This window comes from Hippocampus bargibanti, linkage group LG17 (assembly GCF_051943395.1).
Source record: "Hippocampus bargibanti isolate YZ-2025 linkage group LG17, ASM5194339v1, whole genome shotgun sequence".
NCBI lineage: Eukaryota > Metazoa > Chordata > Actinopteri > Syngnathiformes > Syngnathidae > Hippocampus > Hippocampus bargibanti.
In genome coordinates this window covers 9,458,044-9,474,285 of record NC_142750.1, presented here as the reverse complement: position 1 = coordinate 9,474,285, position 16,242 = coordinate 9,458,044, and the positions used below count along the sequence as shown (strand labels likewise).

Sequence of the window (16,242 nt, the reverse complement as noted above, 5' to 3'; positions counted from 1 at the left end):
AAAACGACCATGTATAGTAAGGTGTTTTTAGCCGGAAAAAACGACCATGTATAGTAAGGTGTTTTAGCCTAAAAAAACGACCATGTATAGTAAGCCGTTTTAAGCCGAAAAAAACCACAATGTAGAGTAAGGCATTTTTAGCCGAAAAAAAAAGACCATGTATAGTAAAGCATTTTTAGCCGAAAAAAACGACCATGTATAGTAAGGCGTTGTATTCAGGCTGCCATGTATAGTAAGGCGTTTTTTGGCTGAAAAAAAAAACAACCATGTATAGTAAGGTTTTTTTAGCTGAAAAAAACGACCATGTATAGTAAGGCGTTTTTAGCCGAAAAAAACGACCATGTATACTAAGGCGTTTTTAGCCGAAAAAAACGACCATGTATAGTAAGGCGTTTTTAGCCTAAAAAAACGACCATGTATAGTAAGCCGTTTTAAGCCGAAAAAAACCACAATGTATAGTAAGGCATTTTTAGCCGAAAAAAAAAGACCATGAAAAAAACCACCATGTATAGTAAGGCGTTTTTATGTATAGTAAGGCGTTTTTAGCCAAAAATGACCATGTATAAATTTTTACCGAAAAAAAACCATGTATAGTAAGGCGTTTTTAGCCTAAATAACAACCATGTATAGTAAGGTTTTTTTAGCTGCAAAAAACGACCATGTATCGTAAGGTGTTTTTAGCCGAAAAAAAACGACCATGTATAGTAAGGTGTTTTTAGCCCCCTCAAAAATGACCATGTATAGTCAGGCATTTTTAGCCGAAAAAAATGACCATGTATAGTAAGGCGTTTTAAGCCGAAAAAAACCACAATGTATAGTAAGGCATTTTGAGACGAAAAAAACGACCATGTATAGTAAGGCGTTTTATACCGAAAAAAAACCCACAATGTGCAGTAAGGCGTTTTTGGCTGAAAAAAACCACCATGTATAGTAAGGCGTTTTTGGCCCAAAAAAAAAACGACCATGTATAGTAAGGCGTTTTTAGCTGAAAAAATACCACCATGTATAGTAAGGCGTTTTGGCCCAAAAAAACGACCATGTATAGTAAGGCATTTTTAGCAAAAAAAAACGACCATGTATAGTTAGCCGTTTTTGGCTGAAAAAAAAAAACCCACCATGTATAGTAAAGCGTTTTTGGCCCAAAAAAACTACCATGTACAGTAAGGTGTTTTATGCTGGAAAAAAACCACAATGTGAAGTAAGGCGTTTTTGGCCGAAAAAAAAAACACCATGTATAGTAAGGCGTTTTTGGCCCAAAAAAACCCCACCATGTATAGTAAGGCGTTTTTGCCCCCCAAAAAAAAATGACCCCCCCGTTTTTAAAAAAAAAACGACCATGTATAATAAGGCGTTTTAAGCCGAAAAAAAAAGCCACAATGTAAAGTAAGGCGTTTTTGGCAGAAAAAAAACACCATGTATATAGTAAGGCGTTTTTGACTGAAAAAAACGACCATAAGCCGTTTTTAGCCCCCTCAAAAAATGACCATGTATAGTAAGGTGTTTTTAACGGGGAAAAAACGACCATGTATAGTAAGGTGTTTTTAGCCCCCTCAAAAATGACCATGTATAGTCAGGCATTTTTAGCCGAAAAAAAAGACCATGTATAGTAAGGCGTTTTAAGCCGAAAAAAACCACAATGTGCAGTAAGGCGTTTTTGGCTGAAAAAAAAACACCATGTATAGTAAGGCGTTTTTAGCCCAAAAAAACCAACCATGTATAGTAAGGCGTTTTTAGCCTAAATAACAACCATGTATAGTAAGGTTTTTTTAGCTGCAAAAAACGACCATGTATCGTAAGGTGTTTTTAGCCATGTATAGTAAAGCATTTTGAGACGAAAAAAACGACCATGTATAGTAAGGCAGGAAAAAAAACGACCATGTATAGTAAGGTGTTATTAGCCCCCTCAAAAATGACCATGTATAGTCAGGCATTTTTAGCCGAAAAAAATGACCATGTATAGTAAGGCGTTTTTAAGCCGAAAAAAACGACCAATGTATAGTAAGGCATTTTAAGACGAAAAAAACGACCATGTATAGTAAGGCGTTTTATACCGAAAAAAACCGACCCATGTGCACTAAGGCGTTTTTAGCTGAAAAAAACGACCATGTATAGTAAGGCGTTTTTAGCCGAAAAAAACGACCATGTATAGTAAGGCGTTTTTAGCCGAAAAAAACGACCATGTATAGTAAGGCGTTTTTAGCCGAAAAAAACGACCATGTATACTAAGGCGTTTTTAGCCGAAAAAAACGAACATGTATAGTTAGGCGTTTTTAGCCGAAAAAAACGACCATGTATAGTAAGGCGTTTTAGCCTAAAAAACGACCATGTATAGTAAGGTGTTTTTAGCCCCCTCAAAAATGACCATGTATAGTCAGGCGTTTTTAGCCAAAAAAAAAACAACCATGTATAGTAAGGTTTTTTTAGCTGAAAAAAACGACCATGTATAGTAAGGCGTTTTTAGCCGAAAAAAACGACCATGTATACTAAGGCGTTTTTAGCCGAAAAAAACGACCATGTATACTAAGGCGTTTTTAGCCCAAAAAAAACGACCATGTATACTAAGGCGTTTTTAGCCGAAAAAAACGACCATGTATAGTAAGGCGTTTTTAGCCGGAAAAAACGACCATGTATAGTTAGGCGTTTTTAGCCGAAAAAAACGACCATGTATAGTAAGGTGTTTTTAGCCTAAAAAACGACCATGTATAGTAAGGCGTTTTTAGCCGAAAAAAACCACCATGTATACTAAGGCGTTTTTAGCCGAAAAAAACGACCATGTATAGTAAGGCGTTTTAGCCGGAAAAAACGACCATGTATAGTTAGGCGTTTTTAGCCGAAAAAAACGACCATGTATAGTAAGGTGTTTTAGCCTAAAAAACGACCATGTATAGTAAGGTGTTTTTAGCCCCCTCAAAAATGACCATGTATAGTCAGGCGTTTTTAGCCAAAAAAAAAAACAACCATGTATAGTAAGGTTTTTTTAGCTGAAAAAAACGACCATGTATAGTAAGGCGTTTTTAGCCGAAAAAAACGACCATGTATACTAAGGCGTTTTTAGCCCCCTCAAAAATGACCATGTATAGTCAGGCGTTTTTAGCCCAAAAAAAACAACCATGTATAGTAAGGTTTTTTTAGCTGAAAAAAACGACCACGTTAGTAAGGCGTTTTTTTGCATAAAAAAAGAGCATGTATAATAAGCCATTTTTAGCCAAAAGAAACGACCATGAATAGTCGGGGGTTTGGACCTGAAAAATACGACCATGTATGACCATATGTACCACAGATGTTTTTAGCATGAAAAAAAAAAATCATGTATAGTAAGCAATTTCTCATCTCTCATCTCATCTCATTTTCCGTACCGCTTATTCCTCATTAGGGTCGCGGGGGTTGCTGGAGCCTATCTCAGCTGTCTTCGGGCACGAGGCGGGGGACACCCTGAATTGGTTGCCAGCCAATCGCAGGGCACACAAAGACATACAACAGTCACTCTCACACTCACACCTAGGGACAATTTGGAGTGGTCAATCTGCCTGCCATGCATGTTTTTGGAGTGTGGGAGGAAACCGGAGGACCTGGAGAAAACCCACGCGGGTCCGGGGAGAACATGCAAACTCCACACAGGGAGGCCGGACCGGGACGCGAACCGGCGACCTCTGCACTGTGAAGCCAGTGTGCTAACCACTCGACTACCGGGCCGCCCTGTAAGCAATTTTAGCCCCAAAAAATTTAAATATGTGTTTTGATACTATCAGGAAGAGGAGTTGTCATGATCAACATCATAACATTGAGGGATGTTTCCCCATGACCAAGTGTGAAGCGCGTTCATTCATTCTCGACTCCCAAAGGGAAGGACATCCAAATATTACTATTCTTCTTTCACATGAAGGAAGCGAGTGATACTTCCAAACAGAACAAAAGCTAAAGAAACGTGTTCAATGTGAGGTTTTTAAAAATGAAGTGGAGCGCTGTTACGTTTGGATGGTACATTTATTGACTCAATTCCAGTACTATGATAAAAAGAACAATAAAATAAACAAGGGGAAAAAAATCCCACCCCTGGTATCAGAGATTGTGCTGAATGACAACAGGAGGGGGGGCGGGGCTTAACAGCAGCACAGTCTGTTTCATCCAATCGCAACACAAGAGGGGATGCACGCGAGAACGCGGCGGGGTTAAAGAACGTCACTTTCGGCCGTGTGAAGCAGCGAGTCATCCGCGTCTGTCATTACGCTGCTATCCTGGCTGTCGTCCACCTCCACCGCGGCTGGAACGCAATGGTGATGATGTCATCACAACGGCCATCTTGATCATGATGATGATGTTGATGATGATAATGTGGCGTACCTTCATCTTCGGGCAAGTATCTTTTATCGATGGCTTCTTTGATCTGGTTGTTGGCTCCTTTGGGGTCCAGATCCATCGCCCAGCTGAAGTTCATGAGCGCCAGGTGAGTCTGACCCAGTTTCTTGTACACCTGACACGCAAAACGAACACGCGTGACCCATGATTTACAACACGCTCAAGAAATCAAAACATGTTTTAATCCTACCTTCCCAATGAGAAAATAAACCAGTGACTCTTTGGGGACGATCTGCTTCAACTCCTCCAGTTCTTGAAGTGCTGCCTGCATGGACAAGTGATAATTTTAGTCAAATGCAAAACAACAATAAAAATGAGTTAAAGTGTCCAAAATCTGCCACAAATCAGCTCAAAACTGGGGATTTTCTCAGAGGTCATTTTGAATTAGTTTTGGGACACTTTAACTCATTTTTATTGGTGTTTTACATTTGACTAAAAATATCAGCCTGCATGTTTTGGGTATTTTAGATGCTATAAAACGTTTTTCTGACGTTAGTTAGGAAACAAAAAAAATGGTGTCGGTTGTCCTTTAAGATTATGGATCAACATTATCAGTTTATCTTCGCTAAAGCACAGCAATGGCACCGTGATCAGAGTTTGTACATTTAAGCCCGCCTCTTCTTAACATTGAGAGTTGAGTGAACTCCATAAGCAACAAGAACCCACCAAAAAAATAAAGTAATAATAATAATAATAATAATTTGGACGCCATTATTTTCACTTTTACCGCAAATGAACACCAGTGCCAAATATCGTAGAGGAGCCACAGAAAAAAAAAACATCAATTTTTGCGCGTTGAAATGCTATTTCTGGCTTGACACTTGAACATCCCGCTAACACCGCGGTCTTGTATTCTGCTCACCTTGTACTTGTCATTGGCAAAGAGAATGGATGCGCGGTGAAACTTGCAGAGAGGATTCTTCGGGTCGATCCCAATCGCTTTGTTCAACGTCTCTAGAGCAGCGTCAGAGTTCTTCAACGCGTGCTGCACCTGCAATCGTTTCCACAAGAGTTTGGACACAGTGGCTGTCTCCTTCTTGACAATACTTGTTAACTCATTCACTGCCATTCCCAATTTTTTTTCAGGAATTGAAAATAAGACGTAGAGCGCTGTTCCTCAATTGTCCGCGTTTTGTTTTTTTCCTGTTTGGTTGCCTATATAGCGCTGACCATGGCCTCTAACATTTTTTCCCCTTCCACAAGGGGGCAGCACTTCCCCCTTTTCCATGTTAGTGCTTTGTTACAGCTTGAGCTGCAGTTAAAGCGCTATATAAACCAATATGTTTGTATTGCATTGTATTTTGTACAGCTGCCCTCATTTCAAGCTCGTATAACTTCAGACCCATATCATTTAGGAATTAACTTTTTTTTTTGATGAAAGAAGAGTGTCTAAGGTTTCTTATGCTCTATTGAATGTTTATGTAGTCCTAAAAGTGTCCTTGATAGTTTTGAAAGGCGCTTAGAAATTAAATGTATTATTATTATTATACAATAATATTATACAAGATTCTGTGTATCCTGGAATTTGAGTGAAAATAACAAAAACCCTGGCACTGGAGTGGACACATTTTTGCACATGGTTTGGCAGGGAATGAGTTAAAGACAGACGCATGGTTGAGGCCTCTTTGGACATTGGATCAAGATTTAAGCACTATACCGATGAGAGGAGATTAAACAAAAAAAGGTAGAGGAGATGGCCAAACATACGACTCCGACGTGGCAGAGCAGCACGGAGCTCTGAGGGTTGATGCTGAGTGCTTTCCTGAAGTGGATTTCCGCCAAGTTGAACTTCTCCTGCTTGAAGTAGATCATCCCCAGACCGTACCTGCCGCGGCACAAAAGGGTTTCGCTAGTTGACTTTTGGTGCGGCGCAACCATACGATGCGGGATGCTTTTCCGTACCACGCGTTGTAGTGTCGATTGCTGACTCGGATGGCGTTGCGGAAGCAAGCGAGCGCTCGCTCCAGCTCCTCGGTCATGACGAATTCGTGCCCCAGTAGCGTGTACGCGTAGGCGAAGCTGGGGTCCACCTGAATGGGACGCACGCCAAAAGGTGTTATGAAAGCAAAACGGCTGCCAAAGAGGGAGGTATGGAAGGCCTCAGGAGCTGGAGTCTGATTGGCCGAGGACTCCATTTTTTGCCTCACCCGTTTTCAGATGCCATCAAGCAACCGTAACCGCGGCGACGAGGGCTCACCTGGATGGCTCTCTGAAAGAATTTAATGGCAATGTCGTGCTCCCTCTGCAAGCTGAAGCAGTTTCCCGCGACACACCAAGCCTGCAAAGAACAGGAGAGCGTGGATGACGACACTGAAATCTCTTTGAAGGGGGATGGATGAGACGAGAGGCACCTCGGGGCAGTTCTTGTCCATGTCCGTCAGGTCTTTGGACAAAGCGGACAGGGCGACGTCTTTTTGCAGGTGCCATAAGGTGGTGGAGTAGATCTCCATGCCCTCCACCCGGTACGATTCCATCCTGCGCACCTCGCTGAACAGACGCTCCGCCTATTCACGCAACAACGAGGCGTTCAATTCAATTTCCAAAGCACCTTTCCGCTCCACATAAACAGGATTGACAGAATATTCTTTCCAAGCTAAAGACAAAAGAAATCTACTGTATTTTCCGCACTATAAGGCGCACCCAAAGGCCTCACATTTCTTCAAAAAATGACCCTCTTTAAATTACTTTACCAGGCACAATTTTTCATTTATCATTTTCTGTTTTTTGGCAATAGAATTTGTTTGTTTGTTTTTACATTTAGTGTCTCAAAAATGTTTCTTTCTGAAAATTGTAAGGCTAAAATATTCCATGAAAACCCCGAAGGAACATAACCGTTTTAAAGAAGGAAGATTGGTAATCTCTGAAAATTATATTTAGAGAAATAGAAAATTTTGCAGAGTTTTTTTTCGTATTTCGTGTCCCAAAATATTTTGTTTATTTATTTATGAAAATTTTAAGGCCAAACATTTTAATGAAAACCCCTAAAGAACACACCAGTTTTAAAAAAGAAAGATGAGTAATCTCCAAAAATTTGATTTATAGAAATGGAAAGTTTGGCGCTTTTTTTGTGCTTGTTTTTGTATTTAGTGTCTCACAAAAAAAAATTCAATTTATTTCTGAAATTTTTAAGGCCAAAATATTCCATGAAAACCCCTAAAAGTCTTTGTTAAAGCATTATATAAATCAATGTTTCTATTGTATTTTGCACAACCGCCCCCATTTCAAGCTCAGATAACTTAAGAATTAACTCTTTTTTTCCGATGAAAGAAGAGAGTCTAAGGTTTCTTATGCTGCATTGATTGTTGATGTAGTCCGAAAACTCAATATTCTGTGGGCACTGCAATTTGAGTGAAAATGACAAAAACCCTGGCATTGGAGTGGACACATATTTGCACATCGTCTGGCAGTGAATGGGTTAAAGACAGACACATGGTTGATTTATTATTGTATTGTGATGAACTCTGATAAAACCCATGAATAATTTTGAGCTAAAAAAATGCAGGAAATACCACACATTATACGATTTTGCAATTTATATTTTGTAACAAGTTATAAAATACGTTATCCATGGAATCATCATTTATCATCCGGTGAGCCATATAGTGCGGAAAATACGGTAGATCCATTGAAAAAAACAAAACACAAATGTGTCCTTTTATTCCAAAGTGTTAGTTATCCATTTACGCAAATGGATATTTCAACGACAATATATTTTATAATATTGAGAAACTTTCCCCGCCATGTGCTACTCGTCTCCATTTCAAATACCGACTAAGCCAGTTGTGCGACCCCCATTCGAGCACTTCTTACCTGCGTGTACTCGGCCAGCTCGAAGTAGGCCCGGCCGATGTGCGTCAGGACCCAACCCGTGTTGTAGTGCTGCGGCGGGAGGGAGGTGAGGATGGCGATGGCTTCCCGACAGTTGTACGAGCACAGCGCCTGGTAGCCGCGCCCAAGCTCCCGAAGCAACGCCAACACGCCGTCTGGATACGTGGCAGAAAAACAAATTCGCTGGAACGTTTCCGCCGATGCCGCCGACGATTTCCGAGCGGGCGTTACCTGCGACGGCTCTCTGGTGCTGCGGCACCTTGGCGTCGGCCAGAGTCAGACCCGGATCGAGGCGGAGGATGTCCAGACTCTCGTTCAAGTTGCTGTTGTTTGACGTCTTGGTGGATTTACATTTGGTTTTTCTGTTGGGGATCTTGGTGGGGAACTTCATCTTTAACTTCTTGCTGTTTTCCTGCCGGGCCAAAATTCAAGTCTTTCCTCAGAATGACTCCTTCACTGTCACTTATCCCAAGTCATTTTATCCATCAGACTGATGAGAAATGGTTTTAAAAAGCTTTGTCACTGATCAACATTCACCGCTGGACCCAGCGGAATTCACATTCAACAATAACTGAACATGATATGGTTTTAAAGGCCAACCGACGTCACTTTTTTGTTTTTTAACTGACATCAGAAAAACGTTTTATGGCATCTAAAATACCCAAAACACGCAGTATGATATTTTTAGTCAAATGCAAAACACCAATAAAAATGACTTAGTGAGCTGCGAGGCACAAAATGGCGACCTCCTGTGGCAACCTCAGTTTCCACAGGCTGATAAATTCCTTATATTGGCGCTTGGACGCCCACTTCTGGCGGCTTTTGGGTGCAACATGAGGTCCCCGGACCAAACAAGTACAGCAAAATACATTGACATGATGGAAGGACCGCGAGAATGCGTTTTTTTTTACGGTCAGAGGCGGTCCTTTAGTGACGTCACATACGGACTCGTCACCAACTCAAAAACAAGACTTCCTGAATATTCAGTGCGAGTCTTAAAACGTAAAATATAGCTATATGCCGTGGAATCTTTGTCAAATACGCTCAGTAGAAGTCATTTGAAGCCATTTTACAAATTCTGGACACAACTTGTCCGGAGACGTCGGTTGTCCTTTAAGGTATCATCATTCGCTGCCATTCCCGAATTTATTGGGAATTGAAAAGTGTGACGTGGAGCGCCATTGCCAAATTTGTTTGGGTTTTGGTTTTTCTTGCGGGAGTGTCGGTAAGGACCAGGTCAGACCTCTGGCAATGTTTTTTTTCTCTTCCACGAGGGGGCAGCATTTGCCTTTTGTCCATGTTAGCGCTTTGTTAAGGCTTTAGCTGTTGTATGAGCTTGCGATGAGAAGAAAGGAGCGTCAGCGCAGAGCGTCGATGCGTATGTGGAACTGTCGCGGCTTGGAATTGAAATGGATTCACGTGGGACAAGAGATGTGAGACAATCTCTTTTTGTCAATGGATGCTACAGTTTAGTGTTTGCTTTCAACATTTAGCTTTAGTAGAAAAACAAAATACAGGAGCTGCTGGAAAGGCAGCCATTCTCACAGCCCCAACTTGAAGTCAAAAAAACAAAAACAAAAAACTAAATAACAAATAATATGACAACACAAAGACACAGAGGCATTAATTCTTCAGCACTTACTGTACCCTCTTTGTGACATGAAGCAGTTCTACATGAAAGAGGAGAGGACCAAAGCATCCTTTTCAGCAGTGGATCAGGGACGTCATAGTGGAATGTGCACGTCTACTACAAGCTAAATGTTGAAAGCAAACACGAAGCTGTAGCATCCATTGACTTATACACTAGTGCACCTTATATATGGAAAAAGTTTGAATATACACCATTCACTGGGGGTGCGCCTTATACTACGGTATGCCTTATAAACGGAAAAATACAGTAACTATTTTATTCTGATGAAAGAAGACAGTCTAAGGTTTCTAACGCTGTATTGAATGTTTATGTACTCCTAAAACTCAATATTCTGTGGATCCTGGAATTCCAGTGACAATGACAAAAAGCCTGGCACTGGAGGGGACACATTTTTGCACATCGTTTGGCATTGAATGAGTTCAGAAATCGACCCCACAACCCCAAAAGGGCCAAAAAATGGCAACCCTCGCTTGCCGTTTCGGCGGCAAAGATCAAGGTCTCCCGAGTGTACGCTACCTTGGCAGTGGAACTGGCGCTAGTGAAGAGTCGGGAGCTTCTTCGAGGCTGAACGTTGGGAGGAGCTGACATGCTGGGACTGAGCACCTGAGGGGAACCACTGTGACAAGAAAAAAACACGTTACCTGAATGAAAAAGGTTTTCCAAATATTATACAGTAAAGTCTCGTTATATCGATATTCAAGGGAGTCCGAAAAAATATCGATATAACCGGGACTATCGATATATCCGACCCTGTTTGCATGTAAGTTTCTCCGTGCGTGCATAGAAATAGTATCGATATAACCGGGACTATCGATATATCCGATATCGATATAACGAGACTTTACTGTATATGAATATACAGTGATACCTTGGCTTACGAAGTAATTGGTTCCCAGAAAGTGTGTGTCACGCGAAAAGTGTGTATTCCAAACATTAATTTTCCATAGGAAACCATTAAAATTAGAATAATCCGTTCCCAGGTCCCCATAAAACATAATTTTCTACTAAATAAGCCTTAAAACTACACACAATATACCTTATTTTATGTATATTAAATGTGCTATGGTATTGCAATTAAAAAAATAAACTAACCCCTGCCCCCGCTCACTGCTGCGTGTATCCTGCTGCGTGTATCCTGCTGCGTGTGTCCCCTCCCTCCTCTACCACGGATCTTGACCAATCACGTGCGGTTTTAACTGGGGGCAGGGAATAGAGGAAAAAAAGTCCGGCTGCCATTTCAGGAGCTCCAATAACCGGCACGTTCGAACGACACATCACTCATTGTGGCGCACCGTGTGTTTCCCGAAAAACAGTTTGTATGCCAAGATTATATTCTCGCGAATTTAACGTCCGTAAAGCAAAAAGTTCGTTAGCTAAAGTGTTCGTAAGCCAAGGTATCACTGTATACTACTTTTCCCAAAGAGGCAAAAGACAAAATGGCGGCTACCTGGTGTGAGGGGCCGATGTCTGCGAAGGGTTAAAGGGAATGGGGAGGACGTCGCGACTATTCCCGCTCTGACTAAACACTGACTTGGATTGACTGATCCTGGATACCGACTGACAAGACCACAAAAGAGGGAGATCGATTCATCAAAATGAGGAAGCGGAGACATCCAGTGGACAGCGTCAATCAAGCAGGCTACCTTCTTGCTAGAAGCCGTGGATTGAGTTTCCATGCTGGACGAATAGTTCTGCAGATATGCCGGGTCACCGGGGCTGGGGTCCAGCGGCAAGATGCCAAAGCTACTCACAGAAACACAAACGGCATGAAGGAACGGCGAGAGAAAGCGCGTGCATGAACACGGACGGGAACGCACCTCGGTGTGAGCGGGCTGAGCGAATTGGGTCCTCCCAGTAAACTCCGCCCACTTTTGGGCTTGTTCTGTTTGGCTAACAAGGAGCCGGCCGACGCGAGGGAGACGGGATTTCCCAACAGGGAACCGGTCTCCGGCGAGATGAGGGACGAGTCGATGTAGGAATGCGACAAATCCGATGTCTGCTTTCCATTCGAAGATTCTAAATTCAAACGATTTAACTCCTAAGAAATGGAAAAAGAAAGTACAAGTTGAGTATGAAGCTAGCGAAGATAAAAACAAAGGGTATTTTGATCAGTGACGTGTGCCGAAAAAAATAAAAATCCATGGTATCATTTTAATCACGGCATTCAAATTGCTGCTGTGTACTGCAAATTTCCCCATTGTGGGACGAATAAAGGTTTTCTGATTCTGACATTTATTTTCCACATGAGGGCGCAATAGCCCCTTTGGTCCAGAAGCTAACCGTTTCGGATGGAAAGCCTCACTGCTTCATGAGGTTTCAGGTTACTATCACTAATTTTGATAATAGTTTGTTATTAAAGATTTTGTTCGGGAATTGAAAATATGACGTAGAGCGCTATTCCCGAATTCGTACAGGTTTTTGTTCTTCTCGCGAGGTGGCAGCATTTCTCTTTATTTCCATGTTCGCACTTTGTTACAGGTTCAGCTGTTATTAAAGCACGATATAAACCGTTATGTATGTATTGCATTGTATTTTAGACAGCCGCCCCCATTTCAAGCTCAGATAAATACAGACACATATAACTTAGGAATTAACTCTTCTTTTCTCATGAAAGAAGAGAGTCTAGGGTTTCTCACGCTGAATTGAATATTTATGCAATCCTAAAACTCAATATTCTGTGGCTCCTGGAATTTGAGTGAAAATGACAAATACCTTGGCACTGGAGTGGACACATTTTTGCACGTCTGGCAGTGAATGAGTTAACATGGACGAGCGAGTATCGATACAAGGTACCGTATTGAGCAAATCTCAGCCTTATTTCAAAATACAGTAATCCTTTGCTACTTTGCGGTTCGATTACCGTGGCCCTTGATGCATCGCAGACTTTTTTCGAACCTAAAAAAAGGCCGAAAATGACAGCGAAAGTCATGACAGGACATGACCGTAAAACAACAGTTTTACAGAGAGCGGCATACAGCGTTCATTAGATTTACTCTTGTTATTTTTTATTTATTCATCCATTTTGAGGCATTACTGTTCTGTAAATGCCCAAAACCAAATATTAGTTCAGTACTTAAAAACATCGGTTACATTTGGCCACACCAGACTAGTTTTGTACTGTACTACAAACATTTACTGTGCTTTTTTTAATTCATGTCCTGTACTGTGTTCCACTAAATATGGCCTTATAAATATTTCTTTGTACTCATACACAAGTATATTTACCAATCCATATAGGGTTCGCTCCATCACGATTTTCCGTGTTTTGCGGGTGGTCCCGGTCCACATAAACCGCGATAAACGAGGGATTACTGTAGCACCATTTGTGACGGTGATATCAATATTTGGACATTGCACACGATCTTAAGCAATGATGTGAAGGAAAATTGAGAACTACCAGTGTGTGTTGCGGCGTCTCCATGAAGGCCGTGTCCAGGCGATGCGAGGGGTTCTGTGCTGGGCTCGCAGAAGTGGGAGGCGGGGCTACTGAGCAATGCTGTAAAGAGGACAATCTGAAGACTTGATCTGCATCTGCTTTGTCTCCTGAAATAGTTCAAAACAGTTCAATGAGAAAAGAGCGGAAGCACAACTGTGCCAAGGGACTCTGCTGTGGTGTTGGGGTGGGAAGGCGTTACCTAGGAGACAAAGGTTCTGGAAAGGTGACCACAGGAACGGGTTGAGTGACAAACTTCTCTGGAAGCATTCAGCACCTTTAGTGGCACGATCTGTCTTGCTGCTCGCCAACACAGACAGAAAGGTGAGACAAGAGGCTAAAGCCAGTGCAAAGTCACACATCACCTCACCAGTAAATGTGTCCCAGCAGAGACAGCGTGAAGGACGCAGAGTCGCCAAATTCTGTCACCAGATCATCTTGACTCTTTTGTTTATTAAGCACACCGCCGATCAATACCTGCTCACCCTCTGCTAACCTGACACAATAAAGTTGCCGTCACACCAGACGCCCTCTCGGACTCGACCCTTTGGTTTACTCCCTTGGCGTTACTTACTTGCTGAGCTCCACGCAGCACTTAGCCAACAGGAAGCGCACCTGTGGCGTGGACGAACTGTGAGCCTTCAGCAGCCGGTACGCCTTGTAAGGCTTCCCAGAGCGGTAGTAACATGTCGCCAAAAGGTACAGCGCCTCTTCAGACCTCACTAGCCCACACAAATGACATGGGGTGAGTATCTCTCTCTCTCTCACTCTCTCTCACTAACTCTCTCTCTCTCTCACACACACACACACACACACACACACACACACACACACACACACACACACACACACACACACACACACACACACACACACACACACACACGCGGCCAAATTTACCTTCGGCGTAGAGTCTCTCGGCAAGGAAAACGGCATCCAAGTAGGCATAGTGGTTGAGAGCTTGCCACACTGCAGCCTGGATGCAAGCACACGTTTATTTATAATTATCATTTTGATTCATTCAACCAGAATCAAACAAGTACGAGAGAGTGATGTCATCACGCGGGATGATAACACCACGGTTGTCTTACACATCCGACAACAACATTGCAAGGATGATAAGTTGCCACTTATCTAAAGCAGGTCTGCGTCAACAAGGTCTATAGGATGCAGCAAATTCTCATGTCGAGGATGAATAATTGGCAATGTTCACCATCCATGATTATTTCACAGACTTGGTGAAATGTCGTGATGAAAATTGTAATGAAACGCTGCCTCTTTTTTTACAAGGAGGCTAAGCAGCCGCTTGCTGTAATGCTAACGTGGATCGTGATGATCGCCGGTATTGAGGCCAAACTAAAATTCTCCTGGTCGCTATCCCAAAATCGCCCACCGTGTTACAAAACTCAACAACTGTCATCAACACTTGCAAATGATCTGAGCATGCCAGGGTGCTCAAATGCTTTTCGACGCGTTAGCTGCGACGACAACAGTTAGCAGAGCAACTGCATTAGCAACTCTAGTCGGTGTCAAATCAAACATTTGAAAAAAGAAAATCCATGAACCGATCTTTCATCGTGTTGTCCCTCGTTCTGTGGTTATTTGTTCGCTTGCAATGTGAACGTCAACTCGAATGACTAGTCCTTAATTTATTCCTCAGACTCTCTAGTCAACGCGATTCCTTCAGCCGTGAAACATTTGGAAATCTTGGACCGCAAACATTGGCGCTTGACCTTCGCGACACTTGGTCCAGATGGAAATACGCAAAAGACCACTTAAAAGCTAAACAAACAGCCCCCTCGCAGTTGTTGGGGCGACGGGAGGCCTGTGGCCGTGCGGCCCGAGAACGCGCACCCTCGGGCGGACTGAAGCGACAGCTGAGGTCGCCGGGACTCGGAAGACCAGCGGCAGGCCTCGAGCGATCGTCCACCCGGTCCAGTCGGAACGGGCAAGGAAAAAGTGTAGTTTGTTCTTACCTGGACGGGCTCCTGCAGCACCGTCATTCCGTCGTTGTCTTTCACACTGTTTCTTTCTTCTTCACCTATGGCTGCGGCAGGATTTGAACATTCCGACCGTTAGCGGCCGAAGTCAGCCGAAGAATGCCGAGCAGACCGGAAGTGAGAAGAAAAGCAAAAGAAAGTCATTGGCGCCCTCTAGTGGGTAGTAGAGGAACGAACGTCGACTGTCTGGACCAGGATTTAGACTCGATCAAGGATGGACAATTAAGATTACCAAACGGGGCACAATACATATATAAATAAATATATTAAAATATTTTACTTCGAACAGACCCCACAGACACACATTTAAACTTTTTACAATACTAAATTGCGTTTATTCTTTCGAAATGTTAGTTGGGTAAAGTTACATTTTTTATGATCTGTGTTTAACTTAGTTTACAGTCGATTTTGTTTTGTTTCACATAAAATGTATTATTTATTTATTTATATTCTGGCTTGTTTTCCTGAGCGCCATGTTGCTTGTATGATTTTTGTCTTCACCTATTCTAATCTGCCCTGTTACATTGTGTTTACTAATCAGTGCCATCCAGGCATGGTCAAAGTGTGCATTATTGTCATGTTAATTTATTTGTATTTAGGTCGGTCTGTGTATGAGACGATTGCTTGCCTATACCTCACCGCCCCCAAACACTATAAATCTTTGATTAGGAACTAAGATATACTGTCATTGCAATATAGCGAGGAACCACTGCACAATGTACACCATTCTCCCAGTTGTACAGTAAAATGGTTCTGGCATAAAAAAGCGAGCAGATCAACCATTGTTGCATGAGCCTCCACCATCTTTCATTTCAAGTGAGCCGCAAATGGCTCAACCCTAGCACAGCGCTCACCCACCTGGAGACCAGAGACTCCTACGTCAGAATGCTGTTCATCGACTTCAGCTCAGCATTCAACACAATCATCCCCCAACAGCTTACCAATAAACTGAGCAAACTGGGGATCAGCACCTC

General features: G+C 42.4%; 1 protein-coding gene across 1 annotated transcript; it reads right to left on the bottom strand.

Moving 5' to 3' along the window:
- Nucleotides 1-3,953: 3,953 nt before the first annotated feature.
- On the bottom strand, nt 3,954-15,373 carry cdc27 (cell division cycle 27). Its single transcript, XM_089019100.1, has 20 exons — nt 15,245-15,373; nt 14,169-14,244; nt 13,843-13,990; nt 13,639-13,764; nt 13,471-13,568; nt 13,233-13,378; nt 11,653-11,873; nt 11,479-11,578; nt 11,283-11,392; nt 10,352-10,451; nt 8,416-8,596; nt 8,167-8,339; nt 6,708-6,860; nt 6,554-6,634; nt 6,259-6,386; nt 6,064-6,181; nt 5,219-5,347; nt 4,547-4,621; nt 4,342-4,471; nt 3,954-4,261 (listed from the first exon to the last, which is right to left on the bottom strand). Exons 1-20 carry the CDS (start codon nt 15,269-15,271, stop codon nt 4,170-4,172), a joined length of 2,412 nt encoding a protein of 803 aa, XP_088875226.1. The 5' UTR covers nt 15,272-15,373; the 3' UTR covers nt 3,954-4,169.
- Nucleotides 15,374-16,242: the final 869 nt, after the last annotated feature.

What these genes read in the sequence shown, in the direction of transcription:
- cdc27 (XM_089019100.1), bottom strand. Translation starts at nt 15,271, where the DNA reads ATGACGGTGCTGCAGGAGCCCGTCCAG. An exon ending in CTGCTGGGACACATTTACTG is followed by an intron (nt 13,569 to 13,638) that starts GTGAGGTGATGT and finishes GTTGGCGAGCAG; the next exon opens with CAAGACAGATCGTGCCACTA. An exon ending in GCACCAGAGAGCCGTCGCAG is followed by an intron (nt 8,340 to 8,415) that starts GTAACGCCCGCT and finishes CCACGTATCCAG; the next exon opens with ACGGCGTGTTGGCGTTGCTT.